At 37.7% G+C, this 26,196-nt stretch overlaps 5 protein-coding genes across 5 annotated transcripts; 1 reads left to right on the top strand and 4 right to left on the bottom strand.

The window, feature by feature from the left end:
• Nucleotides 1–5,420: 5,420 nt before the first annotated feature.
• OCT59_002648 (uncharacterized protein) lies at nt 5,421–5,987 on the top strand (the record flags this gene model as incomplete). The annotated part of the gene is made up of 1 exon (XM_066145060.1): nt 5,421–5,987. One exon carries the CDS (start codon nt 5,421–5,423, stop codon nt 5,985–5,987), a length of 567 nt encoding a protein of 188 aa, XP_065995815.1.
• Nucleotides 5,988–16,901: 10,914 nt separating this feature from the next.
• Nucleotides 16,902–17,318, bottom strand: OCT59_002647 (uncharacterized protein; the record flags this gene model as incomplete). Its single annotated transcript, XM_025332305.2, has 1 exon — nt 16,902–17,318. One exon carries the CDS (start codon nt 17,316–17,318, stop codon nt 16,902–16,904), a length of 417 nt encoding a protein of 138 aa, XP_025173998.2.
• Nucleotides 17,319–17,411: 93 nt separating this feature from the next.
• OCT59_002646 (uncharacterized protein) lies at nt 17,412–17,882 on the bottom strand (the record flags this gene model as incomplete). Its single annotated transcript, XM_066145059.1, has 1 exon — nt 17,412–17,882. The coding sequence occupies one exon, from the start codon at nt 17,880–17,882 to the stop codon at nt 17,412–17,414; it is 471 nt and encodes a 156-aa protein (XP_065995814.1).
• A 113-nt stretch (nt 17,883–17,995) lies between these two features.
• On the bottom strand, nt 17,996–19,876 carry OCT59_002645 (uncharacterized protein; the record flags this gene model as incomplete). Its single annotated transcript, XM_066145058.1, has 1 exon — nt 17,996–19,876. One exon carries the CDS (start codon nt 19,874–19,876, stop codon nt 17,996–17,998), a length of 1,881 nt encoding a protein of 626 aa, XP_065995813.1.
• A 2,898-nt stretch (nt 19,877–22,774) lies between these two features.
• Nucleotides 22,775–23,134, bottom strand: OCT59_002644 (uncharacterized protein; the record flags this gene model as incomplete). Its single annotated transcript, XM_066145057.1, has 1 exon — nt 22,775–23,134. The coding sequence occupies one exon, from the start codon at nt 23,132–23,134 to the stop codon at nt 22,775–22,777; it is 360 nt and encodes a 119-aa protein (XP_065995812.1).
• Nucleotides 23,135–26,196: the final 3,062 nt, after the last annotated feature.

Below are 26,196 nucleotides of genomic sequence, written 5' to 3'. Positions count from 1 at the left end.
GTAATGATCATTCTCACTTAAATCCTAAATTAATAAATTTAACAAATTAAATTAAAAAACAATGAAAAAATCCAATAGGTACAATAATATTATTGCCGTTTTCAAAATTACTGACAAATTCCGATTTGCGAGGTTTGATATATGATTTTTCGTATAACAAAAGTGAATCACATTTTTACACGAATTTTTAATATTTTCATGTCAAATTTTTTTGTGAATCATCAAATTCAAGATAAAATGTGTATCAACGCAAAATTTCAGCATATATTTAATATAAAAATTTTGGACTTTTACTATGAAGATATCATTTATTATAGTCATTTATATATAAAAATAAAATGAATCACATTTCTGCATGAATTTTTAATATTTTTGTGTCAAATTTTTTTTGTGAATCATCAAATTCAAGCCAAAATGTGTATCAACGCAAAATTTCAGTATATATTTCATATAAAAATTTTGGACTTTTATTATTTATTACAGTTATTTATATATAAAAATAAAGTGAATCACATTTCTGCATGAATTTTTAATATATTTATATTAAAATTTTTTTGTGAATCATCAAATTCAAGACATTATGTATATCAAGGCAAAAGTTCAATATATATTTCATTTAAAATTTGAACTTTTCTATGTCACTATTTTTATATGTAAATAATTGCAATAAATAATATTAACATAGTAAAAGTCCAAAATTTTTATATGAAATATATGCTGAAATTTTGCACTGATACTCATTTTGTCTCGAATTTAATGATTCACAAAAAAAATTTGACATGAAAATATTAAATATTCATGTAGAAATGTGATTCACTTTATTTTTATATATAAATAACTGTAATAAATGATATCTGCATAATAAAAGTCCAAAATTTTTATAAGAAATATATACTGAAATTTTGCATTGATACACATTTTGACTTGAATTTGATGATTCACAAAAATAATTTGGCACAAAAATATTAAAAATTCATGCAGAAATGTGATTCACTTTATTTTTATATATAAATGACTATAATAAATGATATCTGCATAATAAAAGTCCAAAATTTTTATATTAAATATATGCTAAAATTTTGCGTTGATACACATTTTATCTTAAATTTGATGATTCACAAAAAAAAATTTGACATGAAAATATTAAAAATTCGCGTAAAAATGTGATTCACTTTTGTTATACGAAAAATCATATATCAAACCTCGCAAATCGGAATTTGTCAGTAATTTTGAAAATGGCAATAATCTAAACTTTACCTCTTGTTGGATATTTCTCATATTTTTTTGAGCTTCAATTAATCTTTCAGTTTGTTTTGGTGTAGTAAAAAAACTAATTAGACATTTTTCTCTTGCAACTAATCTTTCAGCCAGAAGAAGGCCTTTTTCAACAACAAGTTGTAGTGTATGGGCTGTGCAAGGAATACATGTAATATTATTATAATCTTTAAATATTTTCCAGCTTTCACAACATTACTTCCATTATCGGTAGTAATGGTGAAAACATTTTCATTTAGATTCCATTCCTGGATTATTTGAGTGAGGCAATCAACAATAATATTGCTAGTATGTGAATATTTTAGATATTTAATTGACAAAATAGTTTCATGGAGTTCAAATTGGATATTTACAAATGAACAAGTTACACCCAGATAACCATCTTGACTTCTTGATGTCCAGAGGTCTAAGGTTAGGGAACACTTGCTTGCAATAATTATAGCCTTTTACTGATAGTTCCTTCACTTTTTTGTCACTTGGTAATTCATAAAAAGGGTTTAATTCTTCTACAAATTCCTGAAACCCTTCATCATCTCAAATGCTTATGGTTGATTATCTTTTATGATAATTCTAACATATTTTTTATCCAATCAAAATCTAAGTCAAGCACTGTTCACTCGCGTTGACCAAAATTATTATGACTCATTTACCAGCAACAGGTCCTATGACAATGCGAATGTGTTTTTTGGATGGGTTTGCTTGATGATAAGAAGCAGGAAAGAAAAGCACAAGATTAATTAAGTATTTGGTATTATTGGCAAATATGACAGAAAGCATCATTATTTTATGCTTAATAAAATCTGTGACAGAACATACCAAGCTGTAAGACATTTTTCAAACAAGTAAACACCTCATCTTCATCATTACAGGTAGAAAGGAAAAGCTCTGCTTCCTTTTTTTTAACTGGATTATTAACGAAGAAAACGCATAGGGCAGTTCTTTCATCTTCTGTAAAATCGGGAGTTCCGATTGCCTTATAGATGATAAATACAATTACTTCTTGATAAAAGAAATTGTTGGATGATATACTGTATGAGAAATAGATTGTCGCACAGATAGATCTGATTAATTAGTTGATCATTTACGCAATTGGCTGATTTCAAAGTCACATGACTCTGAAGGATAGTGTCATGTGATCATCATGTGCCACTCCGGAATTGATCGATGTTGCAAATGTTTAACATGATTAACATGTCGAACATAATTAATATGCCGAACATGATTAACATGACGAACCTAACTAACATGTTGGATCTGATCAACATATTGAACATGTTAGTCATATTATACATAGTGAATATATTGAATATGTTAGATTTCTTAATATATGTATAATTTATTATAAATATAGGACAATTTTCTTGTTGTAATGTTAGGGAATAAATAAAGTTTTATTTTATGTTATAAAAATTGTCTTTGTTATATTTTGAATAATTTTTCATTGTGTAAAATCCTTTATTCGTGTTTGGAAGTATATGCCGACGTACAGCGCTATACAACACGTCTGATCGGATAATTTTTGATACATTGTTTAATTATACACTAATAAACCTTCTGCTACCTAACCATATAAATTGCTTAACAATTTTAAGCGTAAAGAACTGATACAACAAATTGGTGCCTTCTGCCAGAATCCCGATTTCCCATTTTAGTCCCCTTTTATGTTCCAAAACCATTTTCAACGCAATAACATACACGACGCTATACATAGACAATTAGGACTAAATAATATAGCCGCTTATCATCGTGATTCATCGTGTAATAACTGTTATCCATCTGAAATTCCCTTAACCCCACCTTTCAACACTTTTTGGATTGGATTTCTTCTAACTACCCAGTTATAGAATACACCCGATACACTCAACAATACTTTGAAGAGGTTGCTTATTCAATTACTAATGCGGATATTGACAACGCCATACATAACCTATTGTTCAGTATCCGATATACTGACATAGAACCAATAGATTATACGCTTCTGCGTCAAGACCTTATCAACGCCTATAACTTAACTAACGGATTTCAACAGGACCCTAACAAAGTCCTTTATCAAGTCAGTGAGACTACCACCTCACCAGAACCTGAAGTTTTAAGTGACACCGAAACTGAAAATTCCGAGGAAGATATTCCCCGATTTCACATTCCATTACCACCTATATACGATACACCAAATAACCCAGCTCCAGTAGCCCTACCGGTGATTAACATGGCACAACCTAACCAACAGGACTTTCAGCAATTACGCGCAGCAATTGCTGCATTGACCCAAGCATTACCTAACACCAACAATGCTTTGGCCGGAAACACACAGGCCATTGCCAACCCACCTAGACGAGAAGAAAAGGTGGCCGAGTTGCCATATTTCTATGGTGGCAACCAGGACCCAGTCACGTGGTTAGAGGATTTCACCAGATCCTGTAATGCAAATGGTATTGCAAATGTACGAAAATTAGAAGTCGTACCAGCATACCCAAAAGGAGCTGCCTCTACTTGGTGGAATGCCAATCAAGCATTACCAAATAATAATCTGAATAAGATTGTTGCGTGGACTGGCAACAATAATAATACGGATTTTATATTTAATTTCCCGGCTGCCTTCAGAACGCAAACCTTGATCGAAATCTGGACCACAGAATTGGAATTAAGGAGACAACAGCCCGGCGAAGACGTAAATACATACGCCGCTGCTCTCCAGGAATTGTATAGAAGGGTAGAGACTAACGCCTTTGCATATCCAGAAGCTATTAAAGCTCGTAAATTTGTAAACGGGTTGTTGCCTGACTTGTACGTCACCGTAAAACTACATAACGATCAAACCTGGAACGCCACAGTAGACAGAGCGAAGGCCTATGAGTTAACCCATCAAGACCAACATGCGGTAAACGCCTATCTTAATAAATTCGCTCCTGCAGGCACTAATACTCAAATGGAAGACCTATACAAAGCCATTCAAGATTTGACTAGACAGGTACAACAGTTGAGTACCAGAAGTAAGGGATACAGGGGAAACAATTATCGAAATCCGCAGCAAGTGATGCCGCAGCCGCAACAATCATTAAATAGAAGGATTGTTTGTTACTCTTGTGGACAGCCTGGGCACATAGTAAGGAATTGCCCTGACCGAAATAATAACAATACGACCTCAGTCGCAAACAATGGTGAAGGAAGATCTAATCCTCAACCAACTAGTGTGGGCAATTCCAATAATAATCAACTCGCCCAAATTCAACAATTACTAGCCCAATTAGTCCCACAATAAACTGATAAGGATCAGTCTTTAAACTAAAAGGCGTACTCATGAGGGTGAGAGTACAAGCCAACATACAATTCCCTCGAATCTTACATTATTAGAAACTTATCCCACCACTAGAACTACGAGGAGCAAGACCAGGTTAAATCCTCTGGAAGGAATAGCAAAGGATAAAACGGTCGAAGAGGACGAAGCTCAGATACGGGCTACACAATTTTATCCGAAGAAGAAACAACCCGTAAAAACTGCAGAGCCCAGAAAAACGGTATTACAAAAGAATACCAAGAAAAAGCCCACCACTACCGCTCCTATCAATAAGATGGTTGAGCCTTATACTCCTCAATAGTTCTTTGATCAGGTAGCCAACATCACGAATGGACAACTTTTGGCGATGAATCCCAAGTTCGGTTTAACGGTAGCTAAGCAGCTAAGAAAACTGGTTATACGAAAAAAAGATGAGGATTCTGAGAAAATTCAAACCAAGAACACTGTTAATAACGAGACACCAGAAAATGGAGGTATAGCCGAACTGCAAGATTTGATGCAGGCGAATACATCAAGTGATAGCAAGTCCTCCGCCTTGTATTGTGATGCCTCGATCAAACATATACAATTTCTGTTGATCTTGGATTCTGGATCCGCCGGTAATATTATCTCCCTGTCTTTGTTAAAAGATCTAGATATGGAGATAACTAGAGCATCAAAAACGGTGATGGTAAACGTAAATGGTGAACGGCGAAGACCACTAGGAGCCGTATCAGATATTCCTTTAAAAATACATGATCAGATCATCCCTATGGACGCTATCGTGACTGATGCTGATTCTTACACAGCAATAGTCGGTAATGACTGGTTGCGAAAAACTAAGGCCATCTTGGATTATGATAATGATACTATGACAATTAAATGGAAAGGTGATGTAATTAAAGTATCAACCGAATGTCGGGAGACGCCACATCACATCATCAGTATTGAAGTACCGGATATAGAACCCGATAAGGAACCAGACGAAGAACTGGATGATGAAGCTATAGAAGATTCTGATGAAGAATACGAGAGTGAAGATGAAACCACTCAAGAGCAGCTATACTGTCATACGCAGTTCATCACCCAAAAGGAAGCTCAGGAAATCGAAGATGGATTAAGAGGAACGGCTCTAATCAAAAATGATTATTATTACCAGTATAAGGAAACTGAGATCGGAAAGTTCCATACCGGAAATCTGGATGAAGACCAGCAACAGAAGTTTGATGAATTTATAAAAAAATATAATAATCTGTTTGCGTGGAATTCAAATGATTTTGGTCGGACATCGGTGGTCACACACAATATCGATACCGGAAGTGCGACCCCTATTAAGCAAAGGTTTTACCGGACGTCACATCAGAATCAGTTGTTCATCAAAGAGGAAATACAACGACTCTTGGAGGCCGGTTTAATTGTGCCATCAAGTAGTCAATAGACTTCTCCCGTGGTTGTAGTAGAAAAGAAGAACGGGAAGAAGCGCCTTTGTGTGGACTATCGGAAGCTCAACAAGATCACCAAAAAGGATTGCTATCCTTTACCACGAATAGACGATATGTTGGAAACTTTATCAGGGTCTCGATGGTTCTCATCCTTAGACCTTGCCAGTGGCTTTTGGCAGGTCGAACTGGACCCAAAAGACCGAGAAAAATCAACGTTCATCACCAGGTTCGGGACGTATGAGTTTACCGTGATGCCTTTTGGCCTCTGTAACGCTCCCGCAACCTTTTAACGTCTAATGGATATGGTGTTACAAGACATCCTGTGGCAGTTCACTGTAGTATACATCGACGACATTAATGTAGGATCAAAAACCTTCGAAGAGCATTTGGTGCATCTGGAACAGGTTTTCTCATGTCTAGAGAAGGCCGGTTTAAAATTAAGTCCTGAGAAGTGTTTCTTTTTTAAAGAAGAACTTCCTTTCCTAGGACATGTGGTGAGCCGAAAAGGCATTCATACCGATCCTGAAAAATTACGCACCATCAACGAATTTCCTATTCCGAAAGACTTAACGCAATTAAGGGGATTCATTGTGCTGGCCTCATATTGCCAAAAGTTTGTGAAGAACTTCTCGTCTATCGTTGAACCGTTGAATAGGTTATTAAAGAAAAACATCCTGTATATTTGGGATAAAGATCAACAAGCCGCGTTTGAAAAATTGAAGACTTGTTTAACAACGCCACCTATATTGGCGTATTCTAACTTCGAAAAACCGTTCTTATTATATACCGACGCCTCTACTTTTGCGTTGGGCGCAATATTATCCCAAAAAGATGACGATAAAAAAGAACGCGTTATTGCTTATGCGAGCCAGACTCTAAATAAGCATGAACGGAACTATAGTGTTACGGAATTGGAGTGTCTTGCGGTTATTTGGGCCGTCAAGCACTTCCATCATTACTTGCATGGACAACGATTTACCGTTGTAACTGATTACGCTGCTTTAAGATACTTAATGAACATGTCTAATCCTGTTGGTAAGCTCGGAAGATGGTTGATGACTCTTAACGGATATGATTTGGAAATAATTAATCACCCCGGAAAACAACACACCAACGTCGATACACTAAGCCGAATAAGAGTTTAATACAACCCATATTTTAATTTTTTTTTTTATACACCGGATTACGCCTTTTTTGACGCCACTTTACGGATTTTCCATTATTGACTTAACGGAATGGATACCACCACATATTATTCACTAATACGATTTTTGACGGATTTATCATTACCAACAGACATGACGAAAAAACAACAAGATGCAATAAGACGAAAAGCCTGATACTTTATTGTATTGAATGATCAGTTATACAAAAGGAATAAAAACAACCCAAATAGACCTATTAAGGTTGTGAAAGAAAATGAAATTGGAGAAATTTTACATTTTATCCATTCGGATCCGCTGGCCAGACACTTTTCATTGGATGAAACCTATAGGCGAGTAAAGGTTCGCTATTACTGGCCGCAGATGTACGAAGACGTTCGTAGATATGTACGAACTTGCGACGAGTGCCAAAGAAGGGGGAAAAATTGGCGTGTAGAACCTCTACACCCGATCAAAGTTGGAATGCCTTTTGATAGAATAGGCATAGATATCGTAGGACCCCTTCCCATAACAAAGAAAGGCAACAAGTATATAGTTGTTGCCACTGAGTATCTTACCAAATGGCCCGAGGCACGAGCCCTTCCTGATGCAAAAGCCTCTTCGGTTGTGTCTTTTTTCTATGAAGACATAATCTGTCATCACGGGTGCCCAAAAGAAATACTAACCGATCATGGGTCCCACTTTGTTAATGAAATGCTAAATTCATTATGTAATGAGCTTGGGGTAAAACATCGATTATCAACTGCCTATCACCCCCAAACAAATGGTCTTGTGGAGCGTTTTAATAGGACATTGTGTGAGGCGTTGGCGAAATTTTCAAATGAAAATCATGATGATTGGGACATGTATGTGTCCTCTGCCCTGTTTGCATATCGTGTAAGAAAGCAAAGCACCACGCGTCATGAACCATTTTATCTCATGTATGGAAGAGATGCTGTTCTACCTGTGGATTTTGCAGTAAAGACTATGCAAGCTGAACTGCATGAAGGAGATTCACAAGATGATTTATTGGCTAGAATACGTATGCTTACTGGAAGAGTCACAGAAGACAGATTGATGACTCAAGACGCCATATATGAAGCACAACAGCAGCAGAAGCAGCGTCATGATGAAAATCTTGTGAGAATATATTACTAGATTGGTGATCTTGTATTATTATATAAAAGTCAGCTGAGGGGGAAGCAAAAGCTGCAAGACCGTTGGAAGGGTCCTTATTACATTCACGAGGATTTGGGGAACGGAGTTTACAAATTAAGAACATTAGAAGGAGATATTTTGAAAACCCCAGTAAATTCAGAACGTTTGAAACTTTACAATCAACGGTGATAACGTAATGCATATATGTACATAATGTATTACAAATAATTATGACCGAAGATCATTTTTTTTTTGGGGATTAATATGTTTAATGAAAATATATATATATCTATATACATTTTTTTTTATTTTATTATTTTTTTTTATTGTTATTATTAGTATGGAACCCTATCAAAGCATTTTAGAAGATTTACTACAAACAACCCCAGTTGAAGTAACACCTTTCCCACTTCCCTATGAACCTAATATGAAGCCTGAAAGAAAATTTGAGATTCTTTGTGAGGCTTTGAACCGGATTAAGCATTTTAACAATCGACTTTTGTTGCTTGTTCACTTATATTATTTGGGTCGATTTTTGGAAAAAGAGACAGAATCTAGTGTGCAGCGCAGTTATTTTGTGCGACAGTTAACTGCACATTACAGGACCTCCGCTACTAGGATTTTCTATATTTTTGAAATTCCAGGAGCTAGACAAATTATGAGAACTAAGAAAACCAACGTAACATTGTTAAGAGAACTCAACACTCAAGAATATCAAGGTTTAGTTCTACGAGCTTCGGAAATTTTCAACGGAGTTGAAAATTCGAGAGGGAATGATGTCATGTGATCATCATGTGCCACTCCGGAATTGATCGATGTTGCAAATGTTTAACATGAATAACATGTCGAACATAATTAATATGCCGAACATGATTAACATGACGAACCTAACTAACATGTTGGATCTGATCAACATATTGAACATGTTAGTCATATTATACATAGTGAATATATTGAATATGTTAGATTTCTTAATATATGTAGTCGTCGGTCTGGATGTGTGTCTCGCTACCGCTCCACCCACCTCGGACTCACGTCCTCGCAGTACCTACTTGGGCCTTAATGGCCCTGGAATCCCCATATATCCGCCACAATCTGGGACAACATATGGAACAAATATATATACCAAATAACTAGAAAACAATAGAAAAGGAAGGAATAACGGATATAATGAGAGGGTTGTCCCGGATGTGGCAGATGTGGCAGATGTTTCAGAAAAAATATGAGAGGACATCCCCCCAGAAAAAGTTTTATTTTTACCCCCCCAGATCCGCCACATCCGGAACATCTGGAACAAGTCAGGATTCCGTCTAATAATCTATTGGAAGCAGTGAGACAGCAAACCAGGTAAATTAGTAGGTAAGCCCCTAGAAGGTCTATAGAGCCAGTAAGACCAACCCCGTTCTGCCCCCGTCAGAAAAAATAAGTAATTGAACAATGGGTATTGAGAATAGAGCATAACAAGATAAGTTTAGAAGACAGTACTAATCCGTCTTCCTCTTTTTTGCCTCCTTAAGGCATTTATCAATACACTGTTTACACGCATCATCAGAATCTAAGATTTTCTGTCCAAGTTTTTTGCATTGCCGATTGTAAGCCGTCTGCTGTCTCTTAGCAGCGGTTTCTTTCTTTTTCTCCTTAGTCTTCTTCTTGATCATCCAGTCTATTCCAGTAAAAGTATTCTTATGCATACCACAAATTGTGCAGTCACCATGCAGCCGGTAACGCCCATTTGTAGTCATATCTTGTATTTCACTAGCCGTTTCAGTTTCCTTCTTGCACTTTAGGCAGTAAAAACGTGTCATTTTAAGATTTGAAGTCTAAAACCATTCCTTTAATTTGTTGTAATATGTCACACTTAGAGAATTACTATAAGTACTACAATCTCTCCGGAGTACCAGCACGAATTCTAAAAGGTGAAGAGCACTACAACCTATACAAAAAGCCCCTAAAGGAAAAGTCAACAGAACGCCCAAAGGTAATTGTATGGAAACCAAATGCAACACATCAGGCAGATCTTGCAGAAATGCCAGTTGACCCCAAAGGATTCCACTATTTTCTCGTAGTGGTGGAAGTTGCAGGAAAGAGAGTTGATGCAGAACCCCTAAAGGATAAGACTGCAAATAGAGTTCTAAACGGGTTTGTCAAAATCTACAGAAGAAATCGTATTAAGCCACCAACACACAGACTGGAGACAGACTCCGGATCAGAATTCACTAACGACCAGGTACGTGATTTTTTCCTGAACAGCCTAGGGGTAATGATGAGGTTCGGAGAGCCAGGAAGGCATAAACAGCAATCTTATGCTGAAAGAGCTATCCAAGCCATCCAAGAACCCCTTCTTAAACGAATGGTAGCACAGGAGTTGAAAACCGGGGTGACATCCGTGGAATGGTCAGAAGATTTCCATAATATAGTGAGTAAAGTAAATGAACTCTGGCAGAGAAATCCCCCAGACATTCCGACAGGATCACCCAAAGTGTCAAAAAAGACGGATCTCCTCTCTGAAGGAGCACGTGTCAGAGTCAAGTTAGATGAACCTATCTCAGTACTCGGTAATAAACTTCACGGAAAATTCCGTACAGGAGACATAAGATGGAACCCAAACATTCGTGTAATCAAAAAAATGATACTCTCACCCGAACAGCCTCCTACATATCTCCTTAATGGACCACATGGTCGATTAGGTGTATCCAGATGTGCATATACCCGAAAGGAATTGCAAGTAGTTCCTATTAATGAAAAGCCTCCACCTGACTCTGTGATAAGAGGACAACCTGAAAGATTTATTCCTGAGCAGATACTTCGGCATCGCATTAGAAAAGGTCAAGACCAGTATTTGGTTAAGTGGGAGCGCTATCCAGACACTGAGGCTACTTGGGAACCTGCTGACCGGTTGAAGGAGGATGTCCCTGACTTAATTCGCAAATTTTGGGAATAAAAAAAATAGAAGAATTAAAGGGTCTTATTTTTTATCCCCTCGATTAGCATCAGGAACTATCGGGATAAAAACATTCTTCCCATCACAGGTAAAGGCTATATGTTCACGTGATTCATGGACATCATAATTGTAACGTTTCAGACACGTTCGGCTTAACCCAATTTCCCTATGCTTGTAACCACTTAAGACTGCAAGGTCCTCAGTGATAGCATAATCAGGGGTAAGTTTGATTGTCACTCCCTTTACCATGCCGAATGTCCTACCTGTTCCTGAAGCACCAGATATGTTATATGTAATACTCTTGTCAATATCCAACCCTAATTCCTCAGCAGCTTCTCTCTGAATAAAAGACGCATTAGCACAAGTGTCTGCTAAACACTGAATTGCTATTCCATTAACCTCCCCATCCAGTGCTAAAAGATCTTTAGTATTCTCTAAACGAGCTATGTCAATATCCATAGGATCATCTACCCTGATATCCTCTTCTTGTTCCTCCTCAACTAGGTCCTCCGGAATCTCTGTGACTTTTCTAGCAGACAATAACTCCTCCTGAAGAATCTCACGGAGTAATTTCCTAAAGTCTGCAGACCTTAACAGGCTTAATAAGTCATTCTTAGTAACAGCTTTTGCAGGTGTAGACTTGCTACCAGTAACTTTCACAGGAATCTTAACAGGGGTTGCTTTGCCTTTCAATGGCACACTAGAAGAGCTAACTGCTGTCTTATTTGGGGACGACTTAAGAAGTTTTGAGATACTCGAACCTACTTTTTTTTTGACCCAACACGAACCATATAGACATCACCATCTTTTTCTCTCAATTCTACCTTTTCACCAAAACTCGCAGTATCAATGTCCATAGCATCATCATTAAGATCGAGGTTTCTCATTGCTCGGGCCAAATCCAGATCATCATGTCTATCTTTAGCCTTCTGAAGTTGTTTTGTAAGTATTTTAGACGTCCCACGTTTATATCCCATAATAAGATCAATAGCATTTTGATGATCATCCAAAGTCCACTCAGGAGCATCAGGGTCATCACCAACATCATGATCTACATAACCATCATCCCAATCAGGATCCTGAGGATCCTGAACAACACGTCTCTGTGGTTTTGGTCGAACAGGTTTAATCTGCTGTCTATAGACTGGTGGATTACGAACTGGCCGAGCCTGTAATTGTTTAAATTGCACCTGAAAATTCTTGGTAAGTTCCTCAGCTTGAGCCTTAAGTAACTCTTGTAATTGTTCTTGAGTAACCCCAGATGACTTTGATGTCAGTACGACAGGTTCCTGTTTTCCTAACGGAGGTTGAGTTACATCACTGTAATCTGCTTGAAGTCGTCGATTTCTATCTTGTAACCCCAAGCGCATTTCAGCCCTTCTCCGTTCTAAATTTCTCAGATGTTTAACCAAGTCATCAGGATTAAGATTACTAAACCTTTCTGCTTCAAAAATATTATCAGCCGAAAGACCTCTAAAGAACTGGTCGATAATAAGATCATCAGTTAGTTTTAATAATTTTCCAGCCCTCTTTACAGTTCTATAAAATACATCGACTGGCTCATTTTCCTGATAAAGACTGTTAAAACGGATACGTTTCTTTTCATCTAAAATAGTTGGGAATTGTGTTCTAAGCCAATAAAGTGCCTGATTAGGTTTAATACCTGGAAAAACTATAGAACGATTATTATTAGCAGCAACACCAGCATCTGCAGTAGCTAGAGCAACTCTATCTGTCAGACGAGCACCAGCTCTTCCCCAAGCTTTATCTCCACCTATTAAATCATGGGTAGGAATAAATGCTGCTCTAATAGTTACTAATGCATTAGCTGCATCTGTAGCATAAACATGTGCTTCAGACCCATTTACATAGGTACCTACATTCGGTCCTCCTGCACCTTCTGGTATCACTAATGCTACAAAAGCAGCTAAATTAGCTCCACCAGCTGAAGTGATACCAGAAAGTTCCCAATTTTTTCCTGTAATTTCTCGATCAAACCATTCAGCTGCTTCACCGGCCATGCAGCTTCTAAGTATACCCATAGCTCTTTTCCAAGACTCTGGTGGCCCTCCAGCAGCATATGGGTTAAGATTAATAGTATCAAGATAACCCATATAAAGCCTAACAAATGTATCAATATCATCAGTAGCTTTACCCTCAAAAATTGGCAATCCTATCGCAGTGGTAGCCATATCGTCTCTAGTGGATTGTTTAAAAGAGGTGGAGGAGGGTTCAATTGTCTAATTCAAAACCATTGTACCTGAATTCTAAGAGCAGCTATCTGTTGGAAAAGTCTATTCCTAAGTCTCCCTAATGTCTGAATCCCAAAACGCACCCTATTATTAGCATGTGCTAGCTGTACATTAACCTGTCCAAGTTGTGCATTAGCCAATACAAGTTGTCCTCCAGTCCGAGTAGCCCTCAGCCGCCAATGATTTAAAAGGATATTACCACGATTCACAGCATTTTGAGCCTCATTACGATCCCTTACTGCTTGAGTATAATCTGCTTGTAATACATTACGTTCATGTCGTGCCTGATTACGTTCACCTATAGCCCGTCGACGAAGCTCTACCATAGTATCATAATCTCTTTGCAGGTTATGGTTTTCTTCTATAAAATTATCATTGGCAGCACGTATAATAACTAATTGACGTTCTAAATTAGTAAACGTTTCATCAAATGCATTTATCTTACCTTGTGCAAAAACTAACAAATCTTTTGTAATACCAAGTTCTTCATGTTTTGCTTTACAGCGATACATTAATATATTAATAATATGTTTGATTTGATTATTTGCCTCCTGTATCTCTGAATCAACAGTTAAACGACCCCTGGTAGTCAATAAATTTGCATGAGCCTTTAGTATTCTAACTAATTCATCATCGTCTTCTTCATTAGCCAAGTGTGCAGGAGGCGGTCCAGTAGGTTCTGAAGGAGTATAAACTGGAATTGGTGTTGATGTCGACATAGTATTTAAACTAAGTTAGAATAAAATTCAAATGGATCTTTATGTATACAATTTGGATGAGTACACGACCGACTCAAGACAAGGCAATGAGTTTGCTCCATCATGGCCCTTTCGATTAGCCGTAGCAGGTAGCTCAGACTCAGGTAAGACAACTATGATCATTAATTTGTTAATGGGTGACAAGAAAGCAAAGGAGAATGGTAATCGGTATGTACTATGTGATGCAGTACTTTTAGTTGGCAGATATCTTGACGAGCCAAAGTGGGCAGTTGTACATGATTTTTTCGAAGAGGAGAAGATCCCATTCACTGCAGTAACCCATAGTGAGATTCCAGAGATTGACTCCTTCGACCCTACTCAAGCTACTGTGGTAATCTTCGAGGATCTGATGGATGCACCTAAAAAAATCCAGGATCTTATCACTGGTTACTTTACACATGGACGACACAAAAATATTTCATGTATTTATGTAGCTCAAAGATTCTTTGCCATTCCTAAGGCTATTCGAGAAAATGTTAACTACATCTCACTGCATGGAGGTCATGGGAGCCTTACAGATACTAAGAGAATCATTCGCCTATATACAGAAGAATCAGAGTCATTAGCACCAGTAATTGATGATCTTACTTTGCAACGTGAATTTGTAGTGTTTGATCTTAGACGGTCTAAAAGTGATCCACTGTCCATTCGAGTAAGATGGGATACTAGTCTCAGTTCGATCACAGAGCAATCTCAGTTCAATCCTAGTTCAATCTCAGTTCAATCTCAGTTTGATCCAAGTTTGAACCCAGTTCGATCTCAGTCTGAACCCAGTTCAATCACAGTTCGATCCAAGTTTAGTCCCTATGGTCAGAAAGCTGTATCTGAAGCAAAAAAAGGTGGACACTTGATTGAATTTGCTCGGGTATTTCCATCCCCTAAAGAGCGTCAACATTTACTTGTACCTGGTGTCTTAGCCAAGAATACAGATACCTGGATTAAATTTGTCTTTCGGGAAGCTTATGGACTCTCTGGTAAGACCCTAGGAGCTGACTTTCAGGACTTCTTAGCAAAAGTACAGGGTAGGACTGCAAAGACTGAAACTCTGAAAACTGAGAATGTGAAGGAGTTATTCTCCCGATATGAAGCCCTGAAGTCTAGTCGCCCTCTGGATAATAAAAAAATAATAGAAGGTATTGAAGTCCTTCTACAGATCTTTTCTAAGAGCCACATGGACCGTCGAGCATTACAAGTAGGGATTAATAGTATCTTGTGAGAATATCAAGTAATTCGTCTGCAGAAGCTCTAAGAATCATAGCACTTTTTTTACGGCCTTCAAAGTCAATCCTTAACATCTTAGCCTTCAACCCTATTGCTCCTAAAGCACGAGAAGCAAAGTTCTTAGTCATTGGATTACTTATATGATTTACATAGTTCTCATAGAATGTAGTGAAAGGCTCGTCAATACCATCTGGATATGTATCTCTTAGAAATTGATATAAAGCAATTTCTCCACTGTCACAACCTATGGCTATAAGCTGTTCGAGAAGCCACTTCCTAATATCTTCATATGGCTCTCCATCCATAATTTTCATATCCAGTCTTTGTGTAAACAATTGTGTAAAGTCCACATTACTTCCCCGACGAATGATCTGAACTAACTTATTCCTAGCAAGTCCCAAGGCTTGTAGAGGGTCATTCTCATTACTAATCTTCTTTATAATCTGTCTGTATAACACGCTGGATAATCCTCTATGTGCTGTTTTTGGAGTGATTACTCCACAGTTTTGGCACTGGTTTATTACGATTGATGTTGACATGGCTATCTTTCTTTATGTAAAAAAGAATTATTCAAAATTAAGTAACTATTCGGAGCAGTCCTTGCACAACTTGTCCGTTAAGTCACTTGGGCTTACAGGCATGAGACATTCCCTACACAACTCAATATTAAGCTCTGCAAGTCTCGGGGTATGGTCCTCCAAAGTTCGTGGATGACCGGAAGGACCAGAGGAAGGTGTTCCGTTAGTCGTATCTTGCTGTAAGATAAAATCATCATATTCATCTTGGTCAGCCTGAATAGCGGCCCTGATTTGTTGTATATCATTGAAAGTTAACCGCTGCCCATCAAGATTTTCCTCATTATAGCGTGTTTCATTGATGATTTCCTCTATAAGCGCCTCTTCTTCATAATGGACAAGGTAGTAATCCTCAACTACCTCATAGTCACTCTCAATCAGTCTATGATATGTTCTAGTACCACGTCGAACATAACGTCCTGTATCTGTATTTAAATATACAGGTTGCTCTTCAGGTGGAGGTGCAGTTTGTCTACGGACAAGCCTTCCATCAATATAATCATGGGATTCCATAACTATTCGATTAAAGGTATCTCCACCGATAATAATTGGACGTCCAGTTATAGGGTTAGCTATATAAGGGTAAGACATGTCTTTTTTCTGTATGTGTCTACATACCTAATAGTTTTCTTCAATTTACAATAACCAAGTGACATGGTCATCAGTCCTTGTCGAAAAAAAATGCAAGGATACCTGATGATAAAGTTACATGGTCATCAATCCTTGTCAAAAAAATGCAAGGATACCTGATGATAAGGTTACATGGTCATCAATCCTTGTCGAAAAAATTCAAGGATACCTGATGATAAGGTTACATGGTCATCAGTCCTTGTCAAGAAATATGAGGATACCCGATAAATAAGCTACTCCTGTTGAGTCCATTCATTCCACTTCCAGTCCAGTCTCCAAGGATCGCCTCCCCATCTTTGTTCACTTAATGCATGCTCTATGGTTTCCCTCTCTTGGGGGTCCACGACCATCCCATTCCTAAGCATTTTCTCCATAATATAAAGCTGATCCTCGGTGAGGCGGTCTATCCATCTTTTATAGAAGTCGTTTACATCTTCAAATGATATCCAGTCAATATTCCCTTTTTCAAACGGCTTTCCAAGAGCTTGGACATGCCCAATTGTAGTAGCGTAATTTTTCCATCTCTTATATGCTTCTTGACGAACTTCCTGCCACCACACACTATCTACTTTACTCGCTGCAATAAGGTCAGTATCTGGGATCTTTGCAACAATGCGTTCGACTATTTCTACTGGTAATCGGTCCAACATGATGTTATGTTACTTATACTATAGCCATCTTCAATTACTGTATGCCCATTACAAATGGATAAAAAATATAAACTAAATTCGTACAGGAGCCGCTTATGCAAGAAGTTCTGCTAAGGTTTTCTCAGCCTCGTTTTTAGTAATAGCTCGCTTTGGGGGACCGGTTGATGAGTCCTTAGTCGCATTATAATACAATTCGAAGAGGGCCTCAAGTTTGTCTAAAAGAGCTTGTTTATTCTTGTATGATTCACGAATCTTTGCTATCTTAGCAGTATATGCTGCATTATCTGGGAAGAGTTTTCTGGCCACGAACTTCACATATGATACAGGAGAATTTGCCGTCTGGATTCGCTTGATATACTTCACATGATCCTGGACAAGGTAGCTGGTTTTGCTAAACCCAGATACTAATGCGACTACTATAGTGTCTTTCAATGCACGGATAATCTTGAGGACAGTTTCATCAGAGACAATGGTGAACTGATTGTGTGATGCATCATAAATAACTTTATCACTAATGCTGTCAGTGCTGTTAATAATGCTTGCTAATTCGGTATATGTTGACATGATTCCTTATACTTTTTTGTACTTTGTAATAAATAGGAATCTTCAAATTGACTTTACATTCAAGCAAGAAAAAATATATATACCTACTGTAAATCCAACCGCATTCTTGGCAATCATGTCCAGATAACCTTGTTTGCATTTTTCACATGGCAGTATCCTGCGGTTTCAAACTTGAGAGCTTTCAATGCTTTGGATGCATTTTCTGGACAAGTGATAAGTGTAGGACTACTCGGCTGTTCCTCTAGAATAAATCCATCTGTATGGATGCGTCGTACTTTATCCTTATATAGTTCTAATAACTCTGAAGTCGTCTTCCGTCCATGTGCTAATAAGAATGGAGCGATCCTAGGATACTCACCCTTGAAGGGACTACCTGGGTTTGTGAACTGGAATCGCCACTGGTCAGATCCTACTGGTACGATGGAGTCAAGTGTGTGGCCTTCTGGAAACTTGAATGGATCTGTTTGATCTGTGGTGAGTGTCTTGTAATTGCGTTTCCTCTGGCAGAGTGCTCCCCATAGTGTATTGAGAACTCTCTTTGCAACACGACCGGCCACGCCACCCTGGTTCTTTATATTGAAGAGAAAGTGGACATACTCACCAAATATTACAGTCCCAGGAATTCTTGCTTCTCTGTCATATATCAAGGCATTTGGCTTTCCATCCTGGATTAACTGTATATCGAGTCCAAGTTTCTTTGCTCGTTGTAAGTCAATGAATGTATAGACTCCCCTCTTATTCTGTCGGAAGAGAATGTCATTACCACTTACCTTGCCCTTGGGCGCTCCCTGGGAGCTAGCACGAAATAATCCATACAAGGCATAACCTCTATGGTCTACAAAGTCTTTGAGTATTTGAAACTTACCTTGTCGGATTGGAAAGTTTGCATTTGATTGCTGAATACTTGGATACAAACTTGTCACGTCGTATTGCCTTCCATAGCCCTTCCATTCATTGTCTGCCCAGATAAGACCTCCCATCATTGCATCACTTATCCACTCTGCTTCGACTGGGTCAAGAGGATCATTGGCTGGAACCCCTACACTAAACCGTTCAAAAAGCCAGAGTGCAGTTCTCTTGTACGACCAGTTGTGGTAAGATAAGTCGATTCCTAGACCGAACTTCTTTGTAGCCTGTAGGAAGGAATCCCGCTCTTCATGGATCCTCTGGTATGTTTCCTCAAGTGTTTCATATATTCCAGTTTTACAATTCTTCTCGATAGGGATGAAGGAGTAACTATCAGAGTTCTTACCTTTCTGAAACTGTCCAACTGTAAGAGACTTAACTGTCTTACCATTGTATATTGTTACTACATTATTAACCCCATCTTCACGATAAACAAAGGGAGACTTTTGTTTTCTATCTAATTTGCTAGGGTGGAGTCTTCCGGGATTCAGTGCAAGAGAGTAGTGGCCTTCAGACAGGATAAGTGTTGCACGTCTGTCAGATTTGCTCTTGGAAATTCGAGTGGAATCCCCTACAATATTAAGTGCAAGGCTTCCTGCAAGTTGTTCAACCTTATCCATATATGAGACTGGAACTGGAGCATCACGATTGAGACCTAATGCCTTTTTGATATACTCGGGCTTTTTGATTGACTTTGGCATTTTAGAGAATGTGCCGTAGATATATTTCAGGCATTCATACAGGCAATCATTTAGCTCCCCGTTGCAACCCCCTGCAACCGGTGGGGCATCTCTCACATAAATTATGAATCGTTCAAAATAATCAGGGTCTGCATCATCCGGTAGTTGTGCTTCGTCGTAGTGGTCCAAGAGTGAGAAGAGGCTGGCTGGTTGGTTTCCTGATGTCCATCCACCGGGTTTCCAGTTTTCATAGGGAAGCAGAATCTGAAATTTATGTGTCGGATACCGGGATTGGAGTTGCTGTCCAAGTCTGGCAATAGCTCCTCTAGAAAATCTTGCGCCTGAATACTGTAGTTCTTTGATATCTGGTCTTGTAGGCAAAGCACGTGCAATTTTTGAATAGGCCATTTGATATAACTATGAATTGTATTCAATTGTAATATAGGTTTTTTATATAAAAAATATAAGATAACTAAGAGGCGCTTATCTTATTAAAAGGAGTCAATCATATCACAGGCCTCATCAATATCCAGCTCGTCTACAAATCCATTAGCGGCTTCCCATTCACGTTCCATATCAGTTTTTGGACGTTCCTCTGGGATTTCTCGTGCCTTACCCTTATTCATCTTCATAGTTTCATAACCGGAGGTGGTAGGGATAATCTCGGCATCATGATCCTCCTTATATGCTCTTATTAGATCTGCGAGTTCTTTACGGCTAGGTGTTTTAGGTAAGTACCCATTATATTCTATCCAGTCCTTGAAGCGGTCTACTACCTCCCTAAGGTAGTACTGGTACTCGTCCTCAATACGTGTTGTGGGACATTCCTCTACTTCAAACGCGAGTATTTCCCAGTCATAGTTGTCTGACACGTCTTGGTACTTAGCCCATAAATCCTTACCTGTATTGTGGAGATCATTGAAGACCTGGTCCTTTGAATTCTTGACCCATGGCTTACGATCCCATCGGTGCCTTTCATGCCAAGCCCAGTGTGCTCGAGTACCTTCCTTTGGTTCAGGGTCCCAGTCAACTTCTAGTTCTGTGTCGGGTTCTGGGATAGGTTGCTCTTTAGGAGCCGGTTCTGGGTCAGGCTTAGTGACAGATGCAGAAAATTCTGCGGGAGACTCGGGTTGTTCTTCAGGAGCCGGTTCTGGGTCAGGCTTAGTGACAGATGCAGAAAATTCTGCGGGAGACTCGGGTTGTTGTTCAGGAGCTGGGTTCACAGTTGTAAAATCTGAGTCAGATAGCAAGTCATCTAAGACGTTATAGTCATCAACAGCTTTAAGTGCAGGTTCTTCAGCAGGCGGCTCATCTTCTTGATCAGGTTCCTCATCAGATAGATAACAGTCTGAGAAGCTATCTATAGGTTCATCAGTATCTGACTTTATAGGAGCTGGAGATTCCTCAGGAATAGGATCCTCATTGATGACAGGTGCGGGTTTTACCTTCAAGCAATCGGGCTTAAGTGGTACTGGTGGTGGAGTCTTTTTGGTCTCTTCAGTAGGCTTCTTCTTGACAGGAGCGGGTTTTTCCTCAGCAGGTTTCTCTTGTACGTCTTGTGGATTATTAGCAGGAATGCTATATATATTTGCCAAGAACTTTTCTAAGGCTTTGGGATCAGATGCGGGCTTCTCGGGAGTTTCTACATCTATTCCTTCTATATTGATTTCATCTGTTTCGTGGATCCATTTTTTGGTGAGAAACTTTTTGTAAAGGTCCTCCCTAGATATGCTGTAAACTCGTGGTGTTGTCTTACCTACACGTATTTTTCTGCTATTTATACCCAACTCATTTGATAGGATTCTAGAAGCGTTTATCTTTGATAGGGGTGTAATGCAATGAGTTTCACAGTATGAAGTATATACCCTATAAAATTCTTGAACAGGTAGGTCGGTTATATGATTTTTTACTATGAGGTAAATGTCCTTTATGAATTGAAATAGGGGTGGGAGAGTTGATATGATGTGATCCTGCTTAGATGTTGTCATAGGTGGTGGATTCCCATTGAAGTCTGGGTAAGCGTCTGCAATGGCTCTCAAGTAAGCATAGAATGCCTCACTGGCACCTGGGTATTTCATAGCGTCACTGAGTTTTTTAAAGTAGTTGAGGTCTCCCTTGCGGGATGGTGACACATCCAAGAACACTGTGCGCCTATCATCATTATCCACTCTGAGAGCATTTTCGTTGGTTAGGACGATAGTAGACATAAAGTTTTTATAATGTGTTGGTGTCTTGTATTTTTCATGGATTTCCATTATGTCACTCGTTACCTTATCCTTTAAAGAGCGATACAGATTATTCCACTGGCTTTTTTCCGTGGGCATTTCCTCGAGAAGAAGAAGAATCTTACCCTGTAATTGCCCATTGAAACTTCCACGAATCGTCTCAGGATCGCTGGTCTTATAAACGAGTTGAGTGCCTAGGACGCTGCGCTGAATGAAATCTGTTATAATGCCTTTGCCCCAACCCTGTCCAGATTTCAGGTAAAGGATCGAATACATTTTCCTTCCAGCTGCCACACCGGCCAACCACTTTATGATATACTCAGTAAGATTCCAATCGCCTGAACACCAGATATCCTGAATGTGGGAGAAGATAAATTTAACCGCGAGGTGGGTTGTAGATTCAAAAGTGGATATCGGACGCAGGATATGGAGGAATCCTGGAAAGATATTGAGATAAAGTTGGCCACCTAGTTTAAAGATACGGGATTTTTGAGGGTCACAGGTAGCTACACATACAGTACTATATTCGATCATAAACCATTTGTTGATATTAAATTCAACCTTTTGTGAAGGACCCTGTTCAGATTGTGTGTAAAAGACTTTGGTAATTGGACGGATAAGTTTATTAATATTTTTATCAGGGATGTGCTCGAGGTTTTTGATTTCTGATCGCCACATGAAGACTCCATGTGGGTTGGAGCAGGGGATAAAGTAACTGCAAAGATAACCTTTAGCTTGATTGAGATCCCTCATATTCTTTGCAGCGTTAATGAGCCGTTTAAGCTCATCAATACTAAAAGCCTTCTTCTGTTCACCGAACTTGGGGATAACTTGAGCTTGAGTGCTAGTTTGGGCAGTCATTTTTTGTTCTATCAAATCGAGTACTAATTTATAGTTACCTAATCTTCAATTGCCGAATATTTTTCCAAAGATCTGCACTCCTACCAATTTACCCTCCTGTAGTCCTATGGTCCTGCGATTCTGCGGTCCTCTGGTTATATCTGGTTATCTTCTAGGGGTAAAAAAAAAAACTATAAACCACGAACCTTTACGACTGCTCTAAATCTTCCCTTCCCCTTTTTCAAACTACATATATCTGAAATCCAAACCGCTCAAGAGCTCCTTTTACTATAGTTAGCTTTTTTCTAGTGTCCGTTAACTCTTTACAAGCCTTTTGATACGCCTTCCATTCAAGTTCACGGAGGGTACCCTCCTCCTCCAATGATTGGCCAAGAGCATCGTTTGCTTTTTCCTTCTTTTCTACTGCCCTGTCGTATGCCTCCTCGGCTTTTTTATGCCGCTTCCAGAGTACTCGTTCAGCTTCGGCTTTCCAGATTGGGCTGACTTCTAAAAGACGTGGCCCGAAATTGCTACTTGGAATGTGTTCCAGGATATGGCCTACAAGTTCAGGAATTACTGATACTGCGTGCGGGGTATACATGTTATCTGTCCTTATAGGTTACTTATGGTATACCCATTGTTCAATTACTTATTTTTTCTGACGGGGGCAGAACGGGGTTGGTCTTACTGGCTCTATAGACCTTCTAGGGGCTTACCTACTAATTTACCTGGTTTGCTGTCTCACTGCTTCCAATAGATTATTAGACGGAATCCTGACTTGTTCCAGATGTTCCGGATGTGGCGGATCTGGGGGGGTAAAAATAAAACTTTTTCTGGGGGGATGTCCTCTCATATTTTTTCTGAAACATCTGCCACATCTGCCACATCCGGGACAACCCTCTCATTATATCCGTTATTCCTTCCTTTTCTATTGTTTTCTAGTTATTTGGTATATATATTTGTTCCATATGTTGTCCCAGATTGTGGCGGATATATGGGGATTCCAGGGCCATTAAGGCCCAAGTAGGTACTGCGAGGACGTGAGTCCGAGGTGGGTGGAGCGGTAGCGAGACACACATCCAGACCGACGACATGTATAATTTATTATAAATATAGGACAATTTTCTTGTTGTAATGTTAGGGAATAAATAAAGTTTTATTTTATGTTATAAAAATTGTCTTTGTTATATTTTGAATAATTTTTCATTGTGTAAAATTCTTTATTCGTGTTTGGAAGTATATGCCAACGTACAGCGCTATACAACACGTCTGATCGGATAATTTTTGATACATTGTTTAATTATACACTAATAAACCTTCTGCTACCTAACCATATAAATTGCTTAACAATTTTAAGCGTAAAGAACTGATACAACAATAGGGATAGGAATCAATTCTAATTTTGAGATCGATTATAGAATCGACTAATCACGATTAATCGAATCTCAAGATTCGATTTAAAAATTTGATTTTCAGTTTCGATTAATCGATTCTAATTGATATTATGTACATAAAAATCATGACATTTGGGATGTCACAATTTGGATGATCATGGTTTTTACGTAAAATTGAATTTTTTTTATTCTTTTAATATTTACATCATGATTGTCACTCTTGAAAATGGTTAATTTGGCCTTGAAGTAGCTAATAATCATGAATTTTCATTCAATAGGCCAAATCGACCACTTTCTAAGTCAAATTGACCACTTTTAACTATTAGAGATAGTTTCGTTTAAGCAAAAGCCTTTGTGCAGTAACATTACACAAAATTTGGCTATAGCTACTTGTAAACGCGTGTATTCCCTATTAATTTGTATAAGTTTTGTACCACCTTGTAACCAAAAAATTCTAAGTTACACGAAGTTAATTCCGGCCAAGCTTTAATGCCGGCCAGAATTAAAATTTTATTTAATCGTTAAAACACAAATTTTTTAGGGTATTGCTAAATCTCACCGGTGGTGATTCTCACCGGCGGTGATTTTCACCGTTATTAATGTTGGCAGAAATTATAATTTAGCCAGAATTATAAAAAATTTTTTTGCAAATTTTTACCGAGAAAAAAAATTAAATGTAAGTAGTTTTTTTAAATATTGAACATGTTTTACTTAATAAAAAAACTTAATTTATTTGACCAAAGTAAGGAAATTACACTTTAAATTTAATAGACAGAAAAAAAAAATTTGAAAGTTAATACTATTATGAGAAATGCAATTTTTTCCAAAAGTAATACATTTACACTCATGAAATTTGATACACAACTAGTTTTAATCTTGCTGAACAACGATTTCATTTGACCAAAGTGGTGAAAGTACACTCTGAAATTAACAAATAAAAAAGAAAAATTCGAAAGTTAGTATCATTATGAAAAATGCGATTTTCTTCACAAGTATTACACTTACATCCATGAAATTTTATATACAACTAGTTTCGACCACGCTGAACAACTTTCACTTAATAAAGAAAGACGATTTCATTTGACTAAAGTGGTGAAATTACGCTCTGAAGTTCACAAACGGAAAAAAAAAATTCGAAAGTTAGTACCGTTATGAAAATGTGATTTTTTCCACAAGTATTATACTTACATCCATGAAATTTTATATACAACTAGTTTCGACCTCGCTGAATAACTTTCAATTAATGAAGAAAGACGATTTCATTTGACTAAAGTGGTAAAATTACGCTCTGAAGTTCACAAACGGAAAAAAAAAAATTTGAAAGTTAGTACCGTTATGAAAAACGTGATTTTCTCCACAAGTATTAAACTTACACTCATGAAATTTGATATACAACTAGTTTCAACCTCGCTGAACAACTTTCACTTAATAAAGAAAGCTGATTTCATTTGACTAAAGTGTTGAAATTACGCTCTGAAGTTTACAAACGGAAAAAAAAATTCGAAAGTTAGTACCGTTATGAAAAACGTGATTTTCTCTACAAGTATTAAACTTACACTCATGAAATTTGATATACAACTAGTTTCAACCTCGCTGAACAACTTTCACTTAATAAAGAAAGCTGATTTCATTTGACTAAAGTGTTGAAATTACGCTTTGAAGTTGGTAAACAGAAAAACAAATATTTAAATGTGTTTTTTTTTTCATAAATATTATATCTAACTTTATGAAATTGAAATATACTCCTATGGGTTTAATAGTGTAACAAAAGTAATATTTTTTGTATTAAAAACACGTAAAATATTAAAAGAAAAGCAAAGCAAGCAAAGCAAAAACAAATTCCATAAATATGATAAATATATGTTATGTTGTGTAACATAAGTAATCACATGATCACATGACCGGTGAAAATCACCACCGGTGAAAATCACCACCGGTGAAAATTTGACAATTCCAATTTTTTATATTATTTTAGGCCAAACATCAATGGAAACAATTGAATAAGATCATAAAAGGTCATAAGAATGAAAAAATTGTTTAGGCGTCAGATTCGATTTTTTCATGCGATTTTTGATTAATCGATTCAGAAACGATTTTCAATTAATTCGACTATCACAGAATCGATTCCAATCTCTACTGAAGGGAACAAAGAAAAAAAAATTCGATCTGTATAATACAATAATCCCACTATAAAGTGAACACTTTTACATATGAAAAAATTGCATATAAACATGATTTATTTTTTTTTGTGTACTGTGAATTAATTTTC

Source organism: Rhizophagus irregularis, chromosome 11 (assembly GCF_026210795.1).
Source record: "Rhizophagus irregularis chromosome 11, complete sequence".
Classification (NCBI taxonomy): domain Eukaryota; kingdom Fungi; phylum Glomeromycota; class Glomeromycetes; order Glomerales; family Glomeraceae; genus Rhizophagus; species Rhizophagus irregularis.
The sequence above is the reverse complement of the archived record's forward strand: the minus strand, read 5'-3'. Positions and strand labels throughout refer to the sequence as shown.